Genomic DNA, 17,566 nt, shown 5'->3' with positions numbered 1-17,566 from the left:
AAGCATTGTACATCTACCCGGTAAAATTGTTCACAAAAGTGGGTTCATTAGACCATGTCCACTTTGTTGAATCAGTGCACCATTGTAGGTGTGGCCTCAGGGGTGGTCCTGGATCACACCTTCAAATTTTGTACCCTTCACGAGATATACGTTTTTCATATTTGTAGCGCCACCTAATGGCCGATCTTTGCCAAATTTAGTCCAGAGCCTCAGAGGGTCATGGCAAACAAGAAACGTAAGTTGTGCGTTGATAGCACTTACTTTGGATGAGATATGCAAAGGTTCTTGTTTTGGTCGCTAGCTACAGAAATTTGTTCATTCATAATTTGTGCAATTCTGAACTGAGCAAAAATCTTTTTATGTCCATCTGAAGATACTTATGCAATGTTTCAGGCAGATCAGGTGAAAACCACAGGAGGTAGAAAAAAGCGATTTTGAAAAATACATGCAAGTCTAAGTGCAAACAGGAGTGACCAATGTCAGCTGAGTTTACAGCACCGCTGGTACTGAGACCAGCATTCGCTGGCTCCCAGTCCCCTCAGGCTTGGACCCCTAACTAAAACTAAAGTGCAACATAACTACACTTTGACTTTTGTCCTCAGATTGTCAGTGTCCAGTGAGCTGAACTTTGGATCATTGTTGGGTCATAAAAGGCACTAAAGATACAACAGGTTTTTCCATATCCTTCACTGACCTCTTTTGTAATGGTATGTTCCATGGGATTACATTAATCTTTTACCAGAAGTTATGTTGATGATAAAAGCTCACGTAGAAAGCTGCAGTAAGAGGCGGAGCAAGAAGGAGGAAAGCTTTAGTTTATATTATCAGATAAAACTGAACATTTACCTTCAGCAGAGCTGCAGTCAAGACCAGTTTCTGTTTTCTCTACTAAGAAAACTGAACAGGGTTCTTCAGGATTTTCTCTAACCAACACTGGTGAGTACAGATGATCATATTCACTGAGTATAACAACTAGCGTTGACACAAAGATTCAGCTCTACTTAACATTCATGATGACAGTCGCCAAATTAAGTTAAAAGTGCAATATACAATTTTACTTTTGTCCTCAGAGTATCAATATGTCTGCTGCCAGCTGTCTGCTGACTGAAGATCAGTTTCTCTGCTCCATCTGTCTGGATGTGTTCACTGATCCAGTCACCATACCATGTGGACACAACTTCCTTAAAACCTGCATCACTGAACATTGGGATATTGATCTTCCCTGTCAGTGTCCCAACTGTAGAGAGGTTTTCAACACGAAACATGAGCTGCAGGTCAATACTGTCATCTCAGAGATGGCTGCTCAGTTCAGACAGTCAGCTCAACAGGTAGCCAGCAGCAGCAGCAGCTCAGAGCAACAAGTGTCCAAACCAAAAGAAGTTCCCTGTGACGTCTACTCAGGATCCAAAAGAAGGACCTGGATGTTCCTGCTGTGTCTGCTGTGTGTCTTCACGGCCTGGATGGTTTCAGACCAAAAGAAACATCTTGTTGGTCCTCTGAAAGAAGAATATGAAGCAAAGAAAGCTGAGCTGTGGAAGACAGGGGCTGAAATTCTGCAGATGATCCAGAAGAGGCGACTGAAGATTCAGGAGATTAAACACTCAGAGGAGCTCAGTGATGAAGATGCTGACAGAGAGATATCAGAAGGTGTTCAGATCTTCACTGCTCTGAAGGAGTCTGTTGAGAGAAGCCTGGCCGAGCTCATCAAGACGATCCAAGAGAAGCAGAGAAAGACAGAGAAACCAGCTGAAGGCTTCATCACAGAGCTGGAACAGGAAATCTCTGAGATGAAGAAGAGAAGCACTGAGGTGGAGCAGCTCTTACAGTCTGAAGACCACCTCCACCTCCTCCAGAGCTTCACCTCCCTGAACACTGTTCCACCCACCAAGGACTGGACAGAAGTCAACGTCCATCCACCTTCATATGAGGGGACTGTGAGGAGAGCTGTGACTCAGCTGGAGGAGACGCTCAGTGAACAGATGAAGAAACTTCTCCCTGAGTCTGATCTGAAGAGGGTCCAGCAGTCTGCAGTGGATGTGACTCTTGATCCTGATACAGCACATCCTGATCTCATCCTGTCTGATGATGAAAACCAAGTTAAACATGTCACGAAACCGCAGGTCAATACTCTAATCGCTGAGATGGCTGCTCAGTCCACAGAGTCAGCTCAACTGATACCAGAAGACTTTCCCTCTGACGGCTACTCAGGAACAAAAATGACAGTGTTCTGCCTGGTGTTTCTAATGTGTGTCTTAATGCTCTGGATGGTTTCACACCAGATGAAGCTGAAGGCCAAGGTCGAGCTGAAGAGAGTCCAGCAGTCTGCAGTGGATGTGACTCTTGATCCTGATACAGCACATCCCTACCTCATCCTATCTGATGATGGGAAACAAGTGAACCATGGTGATGTGAGGAAGAATCTCCCAGACAATCCAAAGAGATTCTTTAACTATGTTCTTGTCTTAGGAAAACAGAGTTTCTCTTCAGGAAGATTTTATTATGAGGTTCAGGTTAAAGGGAAGACTAAGTGGACTTTAGGAGTGGTCAGAGAGTCGATCAACAGGAAGGAAGAAATCACACTGAGCCCTCAGGATGGTTACTGGGCGATATGGTTGAGGAATGACAATGAGTACAAAGGTCTTGCTGACCCTGCAGTCCTTCTCTCTCTGAAGTCTCGGCCTCAGAAGGTGGGGGTGTTTGTGGATTATGAGGAGGGTCTGGTCTCCTTTTATGACGTTGATGCTGCAGCTCTTATCTATTCCTTTACTGGCTGCTCCTTCACTGAGAAACTCTACCCATTCTTCAGTCCCAGTCCTAAGTATGGTGGTAAAAACTCTGCCCCTCTCATCATCTCTCCTGTCAACCAATAAGTAGAACAAAAATGATATATTAAAAAAAAAATGATTAATTTTCTTTTAATGCCATACAAGTTTACATGTAATTTCTTTAGATTCTGAGTAGAGAAAGAGATCCTAGTCCAATTCATCCAGAGGGTAAAAAGGGGAGGCAAAGATACTGCAGGAGGAGAATTAAAGTTGAAATGGCAATTTCTCAGATTCATAACTCAGTGAAATGTGAACATATAGGCATGAAACATGTATATGATTCATTGTGACTTTCTCTTACTGAGGCCACTTTATCTCTGATGTCCATCATGAATCCATTAAATAAAAAAAGGACTGAAGAACTTGCCTAAGCATGGAAAAAAACATAGTATCAAATGAATCCAGTGATAGTTGTCTGTACAACTGTTAGGGATATTTACCAATATTGTAGAGAACACTCATCTTAAAAAATGGCTGTTGCTGGGCAACATAACACATACACATAGTGACGCATGCATACACACACTCAAAGCATTGACACTTAAAGGGGAACTATGCAGTTATTTTTAGCTTAATTTACCGTAATTGAACAGCTTCGCAGTCATTGGAATGGTTATATGACTTTTTTCAAGTCGAATGGTGGTCGTCTCGCTTCCCCCTAGCGCCTGTGATCGGAAAAACCACCCTTGCAACTTTTGGCCGGCAAGCCGCCAGCATCAGGAAGTATCACGTGATATCAGGTCTCGCGATGTAATGAATTGTTTCACAGCACTGCACACATACGCCCATTCAGGAACCAGCTAACAAGGTAGCGATGGAGTTTTTCACCCTATCGTCATGGCTGAGCCGGCAAAAAAGAAGCAGAAAGCTAGGAAAGCATTGTCGGAGGAACAGAGAAAGAGGAAACGACAGACTGACCGAGGGAGGAGTCAGACACAAGTAAACATATGAGCTGCCCAATCTCTATTACAAAGCTGTAGGGGGAGCTCTATAGAGAAACCTGCGAGCAAAAAGGGAGAAAACAGCGAAGAAATGGCTAAAATTGCATAGCGGCCCTTTAAGGGTGGGGAGGCAGTCAGACTGGTTTGAACCAGTTTGACTTCTTCTTAGTAAACTGACTCCCTCCTTGTAAATGAGTGAACAATACCCAAGGGGAGGAAGAGCAGGAAATCTCTCTATCAGGGTGTTGTCCTCTACCATTGGATGGATCGAGTGCAAAGAGGCTGGGACCAGCCTGTGCACCAACAAGGAAGCGCTAAAGTCTAAACCGCCTCCCGCCCTTAGTATTAACCAATCACAATAGCCTGCACATTTTACATATATTGAACTGTGACTGTGGAACTTTACTGTTTTTGGGGCGAGGAAAGAAAGAGAAACAGCAATCCGCTGACTGTGGCTTTTCAAACCAGGAAGATCTTTGTATACAAGTTTTCTTATTATTCCAGCTTTAATAAACCACCTTAACTGAGAGAAGTTGTTTGTCTTCTGTCCTAACTGACCAATTGCACCGCGACACAACCATGGGTACACAGCAAACAGGAGCTTCTTACAGATTATTCAGCACACTGTGATGGAGACAGCTTTCTCCATTTTCACACATAAGTTAAATTTCATACCGAGCCGATTAGAAAGTAAAGTTGTGGAACAGCTCAACTTTAAAGTAAGAGGACGTTGCTTCAGACAATATTTAAATTACAGAAAGATCAGCTACTTGGCTGTTCATGCTTAGTTTTCATCTTTATCTTTCTCTAATGAATTTTTAAAGTGCATTCATTACTTACTATAGTTAGTTTGAATCCATATTTTGGAAGATATATAAAATTCTTGGGTTGTGATTTTAATTGTTTAGCTTTTTGAATTTTTTTTATCTGCTTAGCTGCTTTTGACTTAGCTCATAAAATGTACCTACCCTCCATAATACACTGGACTTTGATCTCTGGTGCTTATTGAGGCTCACTTTAAGGACCTTTGTTTATGTTTTATCATAACTTGTGAAACAGGTGAAAGTAAAGGCACATATTTCCACAATTCTGAAACTACTGTTTCTTAAAAAGGTACTATGTGGAGCTTATACATATATTAATCACTTTGTATTGCCAATGGTTGCCTAGGACAACCTGTGTGTGGACGGACTTCTATGTGAAATAATCTGGACGGTTTTGTTGGAGAAAAGGAAGCAACGTTTCTGCACCCTTATGAATAAAAAACACTTAAAAAACTCTATACAAATATTTATAATATTTGGTTTTAAAAATAAAAGAGGTCTAGGTTACAGTTTTGTGCAGGTATGTGCAAAAGTTGACAGTATGAAGTATGAAGAGTATAAAGGTCCATCAATAAGTTACTGATGCTGAAACAAGTAAAATAGCCGATAGTTTGTCACATGACGCATATAGAGGAAACAGTGAGCTGAACTTTGGACGACTGTTGTGTCCTCATAAAGGCACTAGATAGTAAATAGTTTGTTTCTGAAAATCTTTTACTGGTGTTAATCTTTTACCAAGAGTTATGTCTCTGTAATGACTGGTGATAAAAGCTTGCAGGCAGAGCCACACGGCAGGAGGAGAGCTTCAATTTCAGATGATCATAGAGAAGAGAACATTTGTCTTCAGCAGAGCTGCAGTCATGACCAGTTTCTCCATTTTAGGTCAAGAAGTGTCAAGACCTCATTCAGATCTTATCTTATAAACACTGGTGAGTACAGATGATCATATTTACTGAAATTAAGAACCAGCATTGACACAAAGATTCAGCTCGATTCCCTTTCATAACGACAGTCGCCAAATTAAACCAGAACTGCAAGCAGTTATGACTCAAGCCTCAGAGGGTCATGGCAAACAAGAACCTTAAGGCTCTGATGCACCAATCCGATTTTCGGCCGTCGGACAGTCTGGCGAGGTCGGTGACTTGAGTCTGTTTCGGTGTGTTCCGTGCCGTCGTGGCAAACGAGAACCTTAGGTTTTGCGTTGATTGCATTTACTTTGGACTAGATATGCAAAAGTTGTTTTTTTGGTCGCTAGCTACAAAAATTTGTTCGTTTAAAATTTGCAAATTTTTTGACTAAGCAAAATTCTTTTCATAACTTTTTTCAGGTCCATCTGATGATTCTTCTGCAAACATCATGTGATTCAGCTTCATTCAAGGAACACGTGGATGTAAGATTCAAATGTTTGATGTGTAGTGTGGGTTATAGTCCAAAACGCGTCTGCTTTTATTATAACACACCTGGATCCACTTGTGTAATTTTTGGTGTGTAAGGTGGATTAAGCATTGTACATCGACCCGGTAAAGTCGTTCACAAAAGTGGGTTCATTAGACCATGTCCACTTTGTTGAATCAGTGCACCATTGTAGGTGTGGCCTCAGGGGTGGTCCTGGATCACACCTTCAAATTTTGTATAAAATCTCCTGAACCCTTCATGAGATATAAGCTTTTCATATTTGTAGCGCCCCCTAATGGCTGATCTTTGCCAAGTTTAGTCCAGAGCCTCAGAGGGTCATGGCAAACAAGAAACTAAAAAAAAAAAAGTTTTGCATTGATTGCATTTACTTTGGACGAGATATGCAAAAGTTCTTGTTTTGGTCGCTAGCTACAGGAATTTGTTCATTCCTAATTTGCGCAATTCTGAACTGAGCAAAAGTCGTTTTATGCCCATCTGAAGATACTTATGCAATGTTTCAGGCAGATCAGGTGAAAACCTCAGGAGGTAGAAAAAAGTAGGTTTGACACATTTCGCGATTTTGAGAAATAAGTCTAAGCGTGAGTGACCAATGTTAGCTGAGTTCCCAGCACCGCTGGTACTGAGAGCCGCGTTGCATTGTATTCGCTGGCTCCCAGTCCCCTCAGGCTTGGACCCCTAACTAAAGTGCAACATAGCTACACTTTGACTCAGATTGTCGATGTGTCTGGTGAGCTGAACTTTGGAACATTGTTGGGTCATAAAAGGCACTAAAGATACAATACATTGCCCATATCTTTCACTGCCCTCTTTTGTAATGGTATGTTCCATGGGATTAAATTAATCTTTTACCAGAAGTTATGTTGATGATAAAAGTTCACGTACAAAGCTGCAGTAAGAGGCGGAGCAAGAGGGAGGAAAGCTTTAGTTTATATTATCAGATAAAACTGAACATTTGCCTTCAGCAGAGCTGCAGTCAAGACCAGTTTCTCTTTTCTCTGTTAAGGAAATTGAACAGGGTTCTTCAGGATTTTCTCTAACTAACACTGGTGAGTACAAATGATCATATTTACTGAGTGTAACAACTAGCGTTGACACAAAGATTCAGCTCTACTTACATTCATAATGACAGTCGCCAAATTGAGTTAAAACTGCAATATACACTTTGACTTTTCATCCTCAGATATGTCTGCTGACAGCTGTGTGATGACTAAAGATCAGTTTCTCTGCTCCATCTGTCTGAATGTGTTCACTGATCCAGTCGCCATACCATGTGGACACAACTTCTGTAAAACCTGCATCACTGATCACTGTGATATTGAACTTCCCTATCAGTGTCCTACCTGTAGAAAAGGTTTTAAGACGAAACCTACGGTGCAGGTCAACACTTTGATCTCTGAGATGGCTGCTAAGTTCAGACAGTCAGCTCAACAGAAAGCAAAAGAAGTTCCCTGTGACGTCTACTTAGGACTCAAGAGGAAAACCTGGATGTTCTTCCTGGCGTGTCTTATGTGTGTCTTCATTTCCTGGATGATGTCAGAACAAAAGAAACATGATTTTCTTCTGAAAGAAGAATATGAAGCAAAGAAGATCGAGCTGTCCAAGACACAGGCTGAAATTCTGCAGATGATCCAGGAGATCAAACACTCAATGGAGCTCAGTAAGGAAGACACAAACAGACAGATATTAACTCTGAAGGAGTCTGTTGAGAGAAACCAGGCCGAGCTCATCGAGACGATCAAAGAGAAACAGACAATGACAGAGAAACTGGCTGAAAGCTTCGTCAAAGATGTGAAACAGGAAATCTCTGAGCTGAAGAAGAGAAACACTGAGGTGGAGCAGCTCTATGTGGCTCAGCAGGAAAAACTTAGTGAACAGATCATTAAACTGCTCCCTGACTCTGATCTGAAGAGGGTCCAGCAGTATGAAGTGGATGTGACTCTTGATCCTGACACAGCTAATCCCTGGCTCATCCTGTCTGATGATGGAAAACAAGTTAAATTTAGTGATGTGAGGAAGAATCTCCCAGACAATCCAGAGAGATTTGATACTTGTGTTATTGTCTTAGCAAAGCAGAGTTTCTCTTCAGGAAGATTTTATTACGAGGTTCAGGTTAAAGGGAAGACTGAGTGGGATTTAGGAGTGGTCAGAGAGTCGATCAACAGGAAGGGAAAGATCACACTGAGGCCTCAGGATGGTTACTGGGCGATATGGTTGAGGAATGACAATGAGTACAAAGGTCTTGCTGACCCTGCAGTCCTTCTCTCTCTGAAGTCTCAGCCTCAGAAGGTGGGGGTGTTTGTGGATTATGAGGAGGGTCTGGTCTCCTTTTATGACGTTGATGCTGCAGCTCTTATCTACTCCTTTACTGGCTGCTCCTTCACTGAGAAACTCTACCCATTCTTCAGTCCCAGTCCTAAGTATGGTGGTAAAAACTCTGCCCCTCTCATCATCTCTCCTGTCAACCAATAAGTAGAACAAAAATGATATATTAAAAAAAAAATGATTAATTTTCTTTTAATGCCATACAAGTTTACATGTAATTTCTTTAGATTCTGAGTAGAGAAAGAGATCCTAGTCCAATTCATCCAGAGGGTAAAAAGGGGAGGCAAAGATACTGCAGGAGGAGAATTAAAGTTAAAATGGTAATTTCTCAGATTCATAACTCAGTGAAATGTGAACACACAGACATGAAACATGTACATTATTCATTGTGACTCTCTCTTGCTGAGGCCACTTTATCTCTGACAGTACCTAGGTAAGGACTACTAGCCAGTCAGAAGCAGAGTATGAGGGCGTGCCATGCTAGCAGCTAGGTGAGCATTATAATGTGTGTTACAAAGTGACCACGTTTGTCTCTGAAGTAAAGGCTGGACTACAATAGAGCTGTTTGGAGCAGTTTGTGAACAGTGTTTTCTGTTGGAGATGGTAAGTCCCTTTCGGGTGGACTTTGGGCTTTTTCACTTTGTAAACATGTACAAAAATGATAAATAACACAATTTTGCACATTTTACATATATTGAACTGTGACTGTTGAACTGTACTCTTTTTGGGGCGAGGAGAGACAGAGAAACAGCAGTCCGCTGACTGTGGCTTCTCAAACCAGGAATATCCTTGTATACAAGTTCTCTAATTATTCCAGTTTTAATAAACCACCTTAACTGAGAAAAGTTGTTTGTCTTCTGTCCTAACTGACCAATTGGACCGCAACACAACCATGGGTACACAGCAAACAGGAGCTTCTGACAGATTATTCAGCACACTGTGATGGAGACAGCTTTCTCCATTTTCACACATAAGTTAAATTTCATACCGAGCTGATTAAAAAGTAAAGTTGTGGAACAGCCCAACTTTAAAGTAAGAGGACGTTGCTTCAGACAGAATTTAAATTACAGAAAGATCAGCTACTTGGCTGTTTATGCTCAGTTTTCATATTTTTAATGTTTTCTCTAATCAATTTTAAAGTGCATTCATTACTTACTATAGTTAGTTTGAATCCATATTTTGGAAGATATATAAAATTCTTGGGTTGTGTTTTTAATTGTTTAGCTTTTTTTGATTTTTTTTTTATCGGCTTAGCTGCTTTTGACTTAGCTCATAAAATGTACCTACCCTCCATAATACACTGGACTTTCATCTCTGGTGCTTATCGAGGCTAACTTTAAGGACCTTTGTTTATGTTTTATCATAACTTGTTTGAGATCATGTGAAGGTAAAGGCACATATTTCCACAATTCTGAAGCTATTGTTTCTTAAAAAGTTACTATGTGGAGCTTATACATGTATTAATCACTTTGTATTGCCAATGTGTGAACGGATATTAACGTAGCTTAAAATCTGAGACCTTCCCCGACTTCCTTGGTTGCCTAGGACAACCTGTGACGGAGCCACTGTGCCTCTGCTAAATAGCCTCAGGAAGGAACTTGTTTTGGTGGAACATGTGTACATTCAAAAGTAGTTTTAGTCGTGCAACAGAACACTCAGATTGGACAGATAGTCTAGCTAGCTGTCTGGATTTACCCTGCAGAGATCTGAGGAGCAGTTAACCATAGTCCTCAGAAATCCACAGGAGTTTAGAACGCCAACACAAAGAAACAGGAAGGGGACGGACATCAGCCGAAATGAGGGACATACACCTGAACAATCCCGGAAATGAAACGTCGATATAGACTACCCTGTGTATTGACACCTCGAAGGGCTTTAATCCGCTTGTACCATGGTGAATTTCAAACATATATTTGTAAGACCATTCATTTATATTTGAATGTGTTTTGCAATCAAAATCTAAAGTTGTTTTCAAACAATAACACCTGGTTAAACTTGAGGGTTTGACTAATACCTGGAACAATCATTCCCATCCTATAAGGTTCTTATGCAATGTAAACGTTGTTCACTGCTCCAGTAGACGGACCTTCAAACCCCTTTGCTATCAGGAGATATTTCTAGTCCACTCAGCTCATTATATGGAGGACCTCCAGGGACTTGGAGATGGAAATAGAGCATTTCTTTATTTAGTATTTGATTGTACATTAAAACAGGAATGAATGAATTGGTTTTCGAATGCATTCATTAATCAATTACTTAATAGAGCAACTATAATTAAGAATACAGCTTTTAATAAGGCATTTAAAAGGGCAAACTTACTTTTCTCATTTTCAAATCCATTTCCTTGCTGCTTTTCCTTATCCAATTCAAAATTAAATTTACAAAGTCTTTTGTTGTCATTTTTTCCAGTTATCCCCTGTACTGGTGTTTTTAAGTGAGATGTTACATTAAAAACATAACAAGTCAAAGTCCCTCACAGAGCTCCACTGAGAGGTGGAGCTACAGTGAAAGAGGAGAGCTGCAACGTCACATTTCCTGAAAAGCAGGTGAAAGTTTATATGAGTGACAGCAGAGCTGCAGTTGAGAAAAGTTTCTCTCCATTTCTCCCTAAAGAAACATTAAACTGAATCCAGCAGCTTTTTAACAGCAGAATCTCTGCCAAAGACAGGTGAGTAGATTAGACTTTATTGTCCACCTGACACTGAGAAAAAATGCACTAAATAGTGCAACGTTAAAACCAGAATCTAGAACAAAGAAACAAAGTATACAGAGTAAAAGGCAGAAAATTGCTGTTTTACAACTTATATAACTGTGACACAATTTGGTTAAGTAGCCTTGAATTCAAACTCTTTCCTCTCAGCCTCACTGTCTCTGTAGTTCCTGTTGTCTGCCTTTGTAAGCAAGGGTGTAGTGCAATTTGTTTACGTACCGGAGCACACCTATGACTCACATGCAAGGTGAGGCTTGTTTGGCAGGTCATGTTACCACTGTTCCTGTATTTGTGGAAACAGAGCCGGCCCACATGGACTATGGACTGTCTGACTACCTCTGATCACTACGCACTTTACGTACAGTATTAATGCACCTCAACAATGCACTATAAATGATCATACTACATTCTGTCTCTACTATTATATGGACTATGGACTGTCTGATCTCTCAGAACTCTATGCACTTTATTTGCTAATGCACTTTAATAATGGACTAAACATGATCATACTGCATTCTGTGTTTAATGTTTTTTTTTAAGCACTGCTATAAAGAAAAAAACACTTTTAATGATTGCACTGAATCCCATCTCCCCAGCAACGTGATCGCCGATCTGTGCAGTACAGTACCTAGAACTTAAGCAGTTGCCAACCTCAACCCCATTAAATTGGTGCAATTCTAGTAAATTAAATGTTCAGCGCAAGTCCAATCCTTTTGGGCAATGTGCAATGCTGCCTGAAAGACAGCCGTTGTAGCTTGTAAGTAGGCTGTGTTCATTTTGACGCACATCTTTTCTAATGTCTCCTCTTTGGATTTGTTGAGGATTTGAGCGAGTGACTGTCTGGGCTCAATGACTTTTTTTCTTAAAGATTCAAACTGCGCATTGCGATTTTCACCTGAATGGACGCTATAAGACACCACTCTGCTGACCAACACACCCCTTGTGATTCAAACACATTTAGACCGGCCACCTCTGTGCAAGTTTTGCACCCTAATTTCTTGTCTTTGCTGTCAATCCAAACCAGTGCTGCCGGTTTATTCCTCCACATTTCTTCATTCCACACAGCTGGGTAGGAAGCCTTCGTTTCTCCAACCTCATCTTCATCTCAGTCCGTCTGACAATGTCCATCAGCCACCCTATTGTCCCTGACATCTCACTTCTCTCCCTTGATGTGTCCTCTCTTTTTCAAATGTTTTTCCCTGTGGGATGGTTGCCCTCTCTCTTCCTCACTTATTCTCTGGTGTGGTAGAAAAACACTTGAATTAGTAGCCATTTCCTGGAGGGTCAATGTTATAGCCCATAATAATCTTATGTATTCATGTGAATGAATGAGAGAACAGCAACATTAATGTTATGTTACACCCTGTTCTACCAGGGTGCAAAAGTATGCACTACACCCTCAGTTTATTATTTTAAATAGCCTAATAAACATCTCATTTAATTATGTGGTGAAGGGGAAATTTTTGCGGAGCCATCCAATGTTTCATCAATAGTTCATCTAAAAAAAGCCTCATTTTCTATTAGCCAATGTCATTTTAGTATAGCCCAAATAATATTTAATATACAGTTAATAAAGAGACCAGCTAAATTCCCTTCATTCAAAAAGATACGTAATTGCTGTTTTGCCTTTTATACTTTTGTCCTCAGAGTGTCGATATGTCTGCTGCCAGCTGTCTGCTGACTGAAGATCAGTTTCTCTGCTCCATCTGTCTGGATGTGTTCACTGACCCAGTCACCATACCATGTGGACACAACTTCTGTAAAAACTGCATCACTGATCACTGGGATATTGATCTTCCCTATCAGTGTCCCAACTGTAAAAAGGGTTTTAGGACAAAACCTGAGCTAGAGGTCAACACTTTTATCTCTGAGATGGCTGCTCAGTTCAGACAGTCAGCTCAACAGGAAGCCAGCAGCAGCAGCTCAGAGCAATACAAGTCCAAACCAAAAGAAGTTCCCTGTGACGTCTACTCAGGAACCAAAAGAAGGACCTGGATGTTCTTCCTTGTATGTCTGCTGTGTGTTGTTATGTCGTGGATGGTTTCAGACCAAAAGAAACATGGTGTTGGTCCTCAGAAGGAAGAATATGGTCCTCTGAAAGAAGAATATGAAGCAAAGAAGGCTGAGCTGTGGAAGACAGGGGCTGAAATTCTGCAGATGATCCAGAAGAGACGACTGAAGATTCAGGAGATCAAACACTCAGTGGAGCTCAGTGTTGAAGATGCTGACAGAGAGATAGCAGAAGGTGTTCAGATCTTCACTGCTCTGAAGGAGTCTGTTGAGAGAAGCCTGGCCGAGCTCATCGAGATGATAAAGGAGAAGCAGAGAAAGATAGAGAAACCAGCTGAAGGTTTCATCACAGAGCTGGAACAGGAAATCTCTGAGCTGCAGAAGAGAAGCACTGAGGTGGAGCAGCTCTTACAGTCTGAAGACCACCTCCACCTCCTCCAGAGCTTCACCTCCCTGAACACTGTTCCACCCACCAAGGACTGGACAGAAGTCAACGTCCGTCCACCTTCATATGAGGGGACTGTGAGGAGAGCTGTGAATCAGCTGAAGGAGACGCTCAGTGAGGTGTTTCGATTTGAGCTGAAGAGGGTCCAGCAGTATGAAGTGGATGTGACTCTTGATCCTGATACAGCTAATCCTAAACTCATCCTGTCTGATGATGGGAAAGAAGTTAAACATGGTGATGTGAGGAAGAATCTCCCAGACAATCCAAAGAGATTTGATACTTGTGTTAATGTCTTAGCAAAGCAGAGTTTCTCTTCAGGAAGATTTTATTATGAGGTTCAGGTTAAAGGGAAGACTGAGTGGGATTTAGGAGTGGTCAGAGAGTCAATCAACAGGAAGGGACAAATCACACTGAGGCCTCAGAAGGGTTTCTGGACTATAGTGTTGAGGAATGACAATGAGTACAAAGCTCTAGCTGGCCCTGATGTCCTTCTCTCTCTGAAGTCTCGGCCTCAGAAGGTGGGGGTGTTTGTGGATTATGAGGAGGGTCGGGTCTCCTTTTATGACGTTGATGCTGCAGCTCTTATCTACTCCTTTACTGGCTGCTCCTTCACTGAGAAACTCTACCCATACTTCTGTCCCTGTAATAACTATGGTGGTAAAAACTCTGCCCCTCTGATCATCTCTCCTGTCGGTCACTGAGTAGAACAAAATGTTACATCTATGAAATCATAGAAAAAAAGAGGATACAGAACATCCATGAGAATCATATTTTTTTTTCCACAGTATCAAATAATGATGACAGTTAACATTTAGTGCACTTTAGCTGAGACAGCTTTCTCCATTTTCACATAAAAATCTCACAAATTTCACACCTAATTAAAAGTCAATGAACAAGTAGCTCTTCATGAGGAAAAAACTAAGATACACTTTAAAATATAAGGACGATGATTCAGAGAGTGTTTAAATTACAGGAAGATCAGCAACCTTGGTTTTAATATTTTTAATGTTTGCTCTCATCAGTTTAAAATGTATTCAGTAATTAATGGGTAGCTAATTTTGAGTCCATGTTTTGGAAAATTGTTGGTATTCATTTAAAAATTTTAAATGTGATTTTATTTGTTGTGCTTCTTGGAAATATTTTCATTCTGCGCACGTTTCTTTTTAAATCAACTAACAAAATGTAACTACCCTCCATAATAAAGTTGACTTTCAACTCTGGCATAGGCGCGGGAAGTGATGGTGCGGCATGAATCTTCCAGACAATCCATAGAGATTTGATTCTTGCACCTGTGTTTTAGCAAAGCAGAGTTTCTCTTCAGGAAGATTTTATTATGAGGTTCAGGTTAAAGGGAAGACAAAGTGGAATTTAGGAGTGGCCAAAGAGTTGATAAACAGAAAGGGACTCGTCACACTGAGCCCTCAGAAGGGTCTCTGGATGATATGTTTGAGAAATGAAAATGAGTACTTTGCTCTTGCTGACCCTAGAGTTCGTCTGTCTCTGAAGTCTCAGCCTCAGAAGGTGGGGGTGTTTGTGGATTATGAGGAGGGTCTGGTCTCCTTTTATGACGTTGACGCTGAAGCTCTTATTTACTCCTTTACTGGCTGCTCCTTCACTGAGAAACTCTACCCATTCTTCAGTCCCAGTCCTAATGACGGTGGTAAAAACTCTGCCCCTCTGATCATCTCTCCTGTCAGCAAATAAGTAGAACAAAAGATTCGCATCTACAACAATATTAATTTTCCTGTAATGCCAGAATCCACCTACAAATCATGGGAAAAAAGAGGCTTCAGAACTTTTTTTCAGAATCAAAGTGATCCAGTGCAAGAGTGGGAATCACAGGGTACCTCAGGATACAATCAATACGATACATGGCTCACAATATGATAATATCACAATACGGCAATTCTGCGCTAATCAATATGCTAGACAATCCTATAATGATGCATCACATATCAGTCTAGCTGTGAATACAAAATGCCCTTAAAAAGGTTAAGTGCAGGTTTTTTCTCATTATTTGCCAAAAGTCCAAACAATAAATAAAAAAATGTAAATTAAAATGACACAACTGTAGAGCAACTATGGATCCAGACTTTGGAATTCAACATGGCTGGGGCTTTTGTTATTTCCTCAACATCCTGTTGAAAACCTCTTCCTCTTTGGCCCATTAACTTATGTTCAAGTTTCCCCTAATTCATGTTGTTTTTTTCCGCTAGCTGCCTGTGCCCTGAACACACTGTAAAAAAATACGGGTCTCTGTAGACAGCCCAGGATCCATAAATGCCAACAAAAACAAGCTGTGCCAACCTGCACCACCAAACATAACAGTCTTCCAGCCAATAACCGACAAGAAGGATTTGGGGGTGGGGGTTGGGGGGTTAGTTAGCGGAAGCACAGAAGGGAAAGGACAGGATGAGGAGCAGGGAGGGGCGAGCTAGCCTCGTTTTGTTTGAAAATACTTCAACGTCAACAAGAAGTGCTGTCACCCAACATCGCTTAGAGCACCTTAAAAATATCCATATTTGGCGTCAGCGTAAGTAAAGTCGAACAATATTTAGACAGGATTTTAATTACAGGAAGATCAGCAAGTTCACTTTTAATATTTGCTCTCATTAGGTTTGAAGTGGATTAAGTACTTATTGGGATTCCTATGCATTTTTAAGGTTGTTTTATTAAGTTGTCCGTACTTATTTTGAATCCATATTTTGGAGAAAAAAAAATACAATTCTTGGGTTGTGTGGTTTTAATCGTTTTGCTTCTTGGAAATATTTTAATTCTGCTCAGCTGTTTTACACTCAGCTCATAAAATGTACCTACCCTCCATAATACACTGGACTTTAATCTCCGGTGCTTATCGAGGCTCACTTTAAAAAGGACCTTTATGTTTTATCATAACTTGTTTGACGTCATCTGAAAGTAAAGGCACATTTTTCCACAATTCTGAAACTATTTTTTCTTAAAAGGTACTATGTGGAGCTTTTTAAATGTATCAATCACTTTGTATTTCCAATGTGTGAACGGATTGTAATGTAACTTAAAATCTGAGACCTTCCGACTTTCCTGGTTGCCTAGAGCAGTGTGTGGACAGATTTCTATGTGAAAGACTCAGGGTGGTTTTGCCGGTAAAACCTAAAGGATGTGAAGTTTATGCGCGCCCCAGAAGGCCTTGCTTCCCTTTGGCTCCCCCACAGCTCCAACAGTTTGAATATTTGAATATTCCTGCTAAAAAAAAAACACATAGGTTTGAATATCGGTTTGTGCACATTATGTCCATAAGAGGACAAACCAAATACAACGGGAGACATAACAACTTGTAAAGGTATATTTATTTCAACATAAACATACTTAAAGTGGCCATATTATGCTAATTTTCAGGTTCATAATTGTATTTTGAGGTTGTACCAGAATAGGTTTACATGGTTTAATTTTCAAAAACACCATATTGTTGTTGTACTGCACATTGCTGCAGCTTCTCTTTTCACCCTGTGTCAGGTCTCTGTTTTAGCTACAGAGTGAGACATCTCAACTTCTGTAACATCTTTGTTGGCAGTCGCACATGCGCAGTAGCTAGGTAAGGCTCACAATTGCTAGTTAGCTGTTTCTCTAACTGCAGTCAGTACAAGGCAGGATTAGCTGGGAGACTTCTTCTAAACGAGGGCACACTTCCAACTTTGCGTGGAATACCTGCAGAACAGGGACATGGAAGTAGTTCTTTTGTAGATTATGGTGAACTTGTGTGTGTTGTAGCAGTGTTTTGCCATTGAGAACGAGGGGGCTAACCGCTAGCGCTAGCATGGTTTAGCCCCCTTGTTTCGGCTAGTGATGTAGAAAGCCCTGCAGATTTTGAACAGCTCACCCGGAGACTGAAGGCAGGATAGATTCAGATACCCGTATCTCACTCAAAACATCATGGATGGTTTTATCAAAGTTTGTATGCGTGTGGAAGCACCAGAGACACAAAATAACTCCCCAAATCCCAGTGCTTTTGTCATAATATGGGCACTTTAAACTAAACTAACAAAAACAATGTCCTGTACAATGTAAAACTTGATATAAATGTAACTTAAGCTTGA

The 17,566-nt window shown here is 40.8% G+C and overlaps 3 protein-coding genes across 3 annotated transcripts in view; all 3 read left to right on the top strand.

Moving 5' to 3' along the window:
* Positions 1–17,566, top strand: part of LOC116036403 (NLR family CARD domain-containing protein 3-like) — a 1,020,880-nt gene that overhangs the window by 374,128 nt on the left and 629,186 nt on the right. The window lies entirely within an intron of this gene.
* On the top strand, positions 1,001–2,993 carry LOC116054909 (nuclear factor 7, brain-like). Its single transcript, XM_036003697.1, has 2 exons — positions 1,001–2,015; positions 2,298–2,993. Exons 1-2 carry the CDS (start codon positions 1,080–1,082, stop codon positions 2,868–2,870), a joined length of 1,509 nt encoding a protein of 502 aa, XP_035859590.1. The 5' UTR covers positions 1,001–1,079; the 3' UTR covers positions 2,871–2,993.
* Positions 7,189–14,303, top strand: LOC116054910. Its single transcript, XM_036003139.1, has 2 exons — positions 7,189–8,472; positions 12,686–14,303. Exons 1-2 carry the CDS (start codon positions 7,189–7,191, stop codon positions 14,192–14,194), a joined length of 2,793 nt encoding a protein of 930 aa, XP_035859032.1. The 3' UTR covers positions 14,195–14,303.

Source organism: Sander lucioperca, chromosome 7 (genome assembly GCF_008315115.2).
Source record: "Sander lucioperca isolate FBNREF2018 chromosome 7, SLUC_FBN_1.2, whole genome shotgun sequence".
Taxonomy (NCBI): domain Eukaryota; kingdom Metazoa; phylum Chordata; class Actinopteri; order Perciformes; family Percidae; genus Sander; species Sander lucioperca.
Note: the sequence above shows the minus strand (reverse complement) of the source record. Positions and strands in the feature narration are given on the sequence as shown.

Coding starts and splice junctions, on each gene's coding strand:
- LOC116054910 (XM_036003139.1), top strand. CDS start 7,189: ATGTCTGCTGACAGCTGTGTGATGACTAAAGATCAGTTTCTCTGCTCC. Junction 8,473..12,685: donor TCATCTCTCCTGTCAACCAA/TAAGTAGAACAA, acceptor TTTTGTCCTCAG/AGTGTCGATATGTCTGCTGC.
- LOC116054909 (XM_036003697.1), top strand. CDS start 1,080: ATGTCTGCTGCCAGCTGTCTGCTGACTGAAGATCAGTTTCTCTGCTCC. Junction 2,016..2,297: donor CTGAGTCTGATCTGAAGAGG/GTCCAGCAGTCT, acceptor CTGAAGGCCAAG/GTCGAGCTGAAGAGAGTCCA.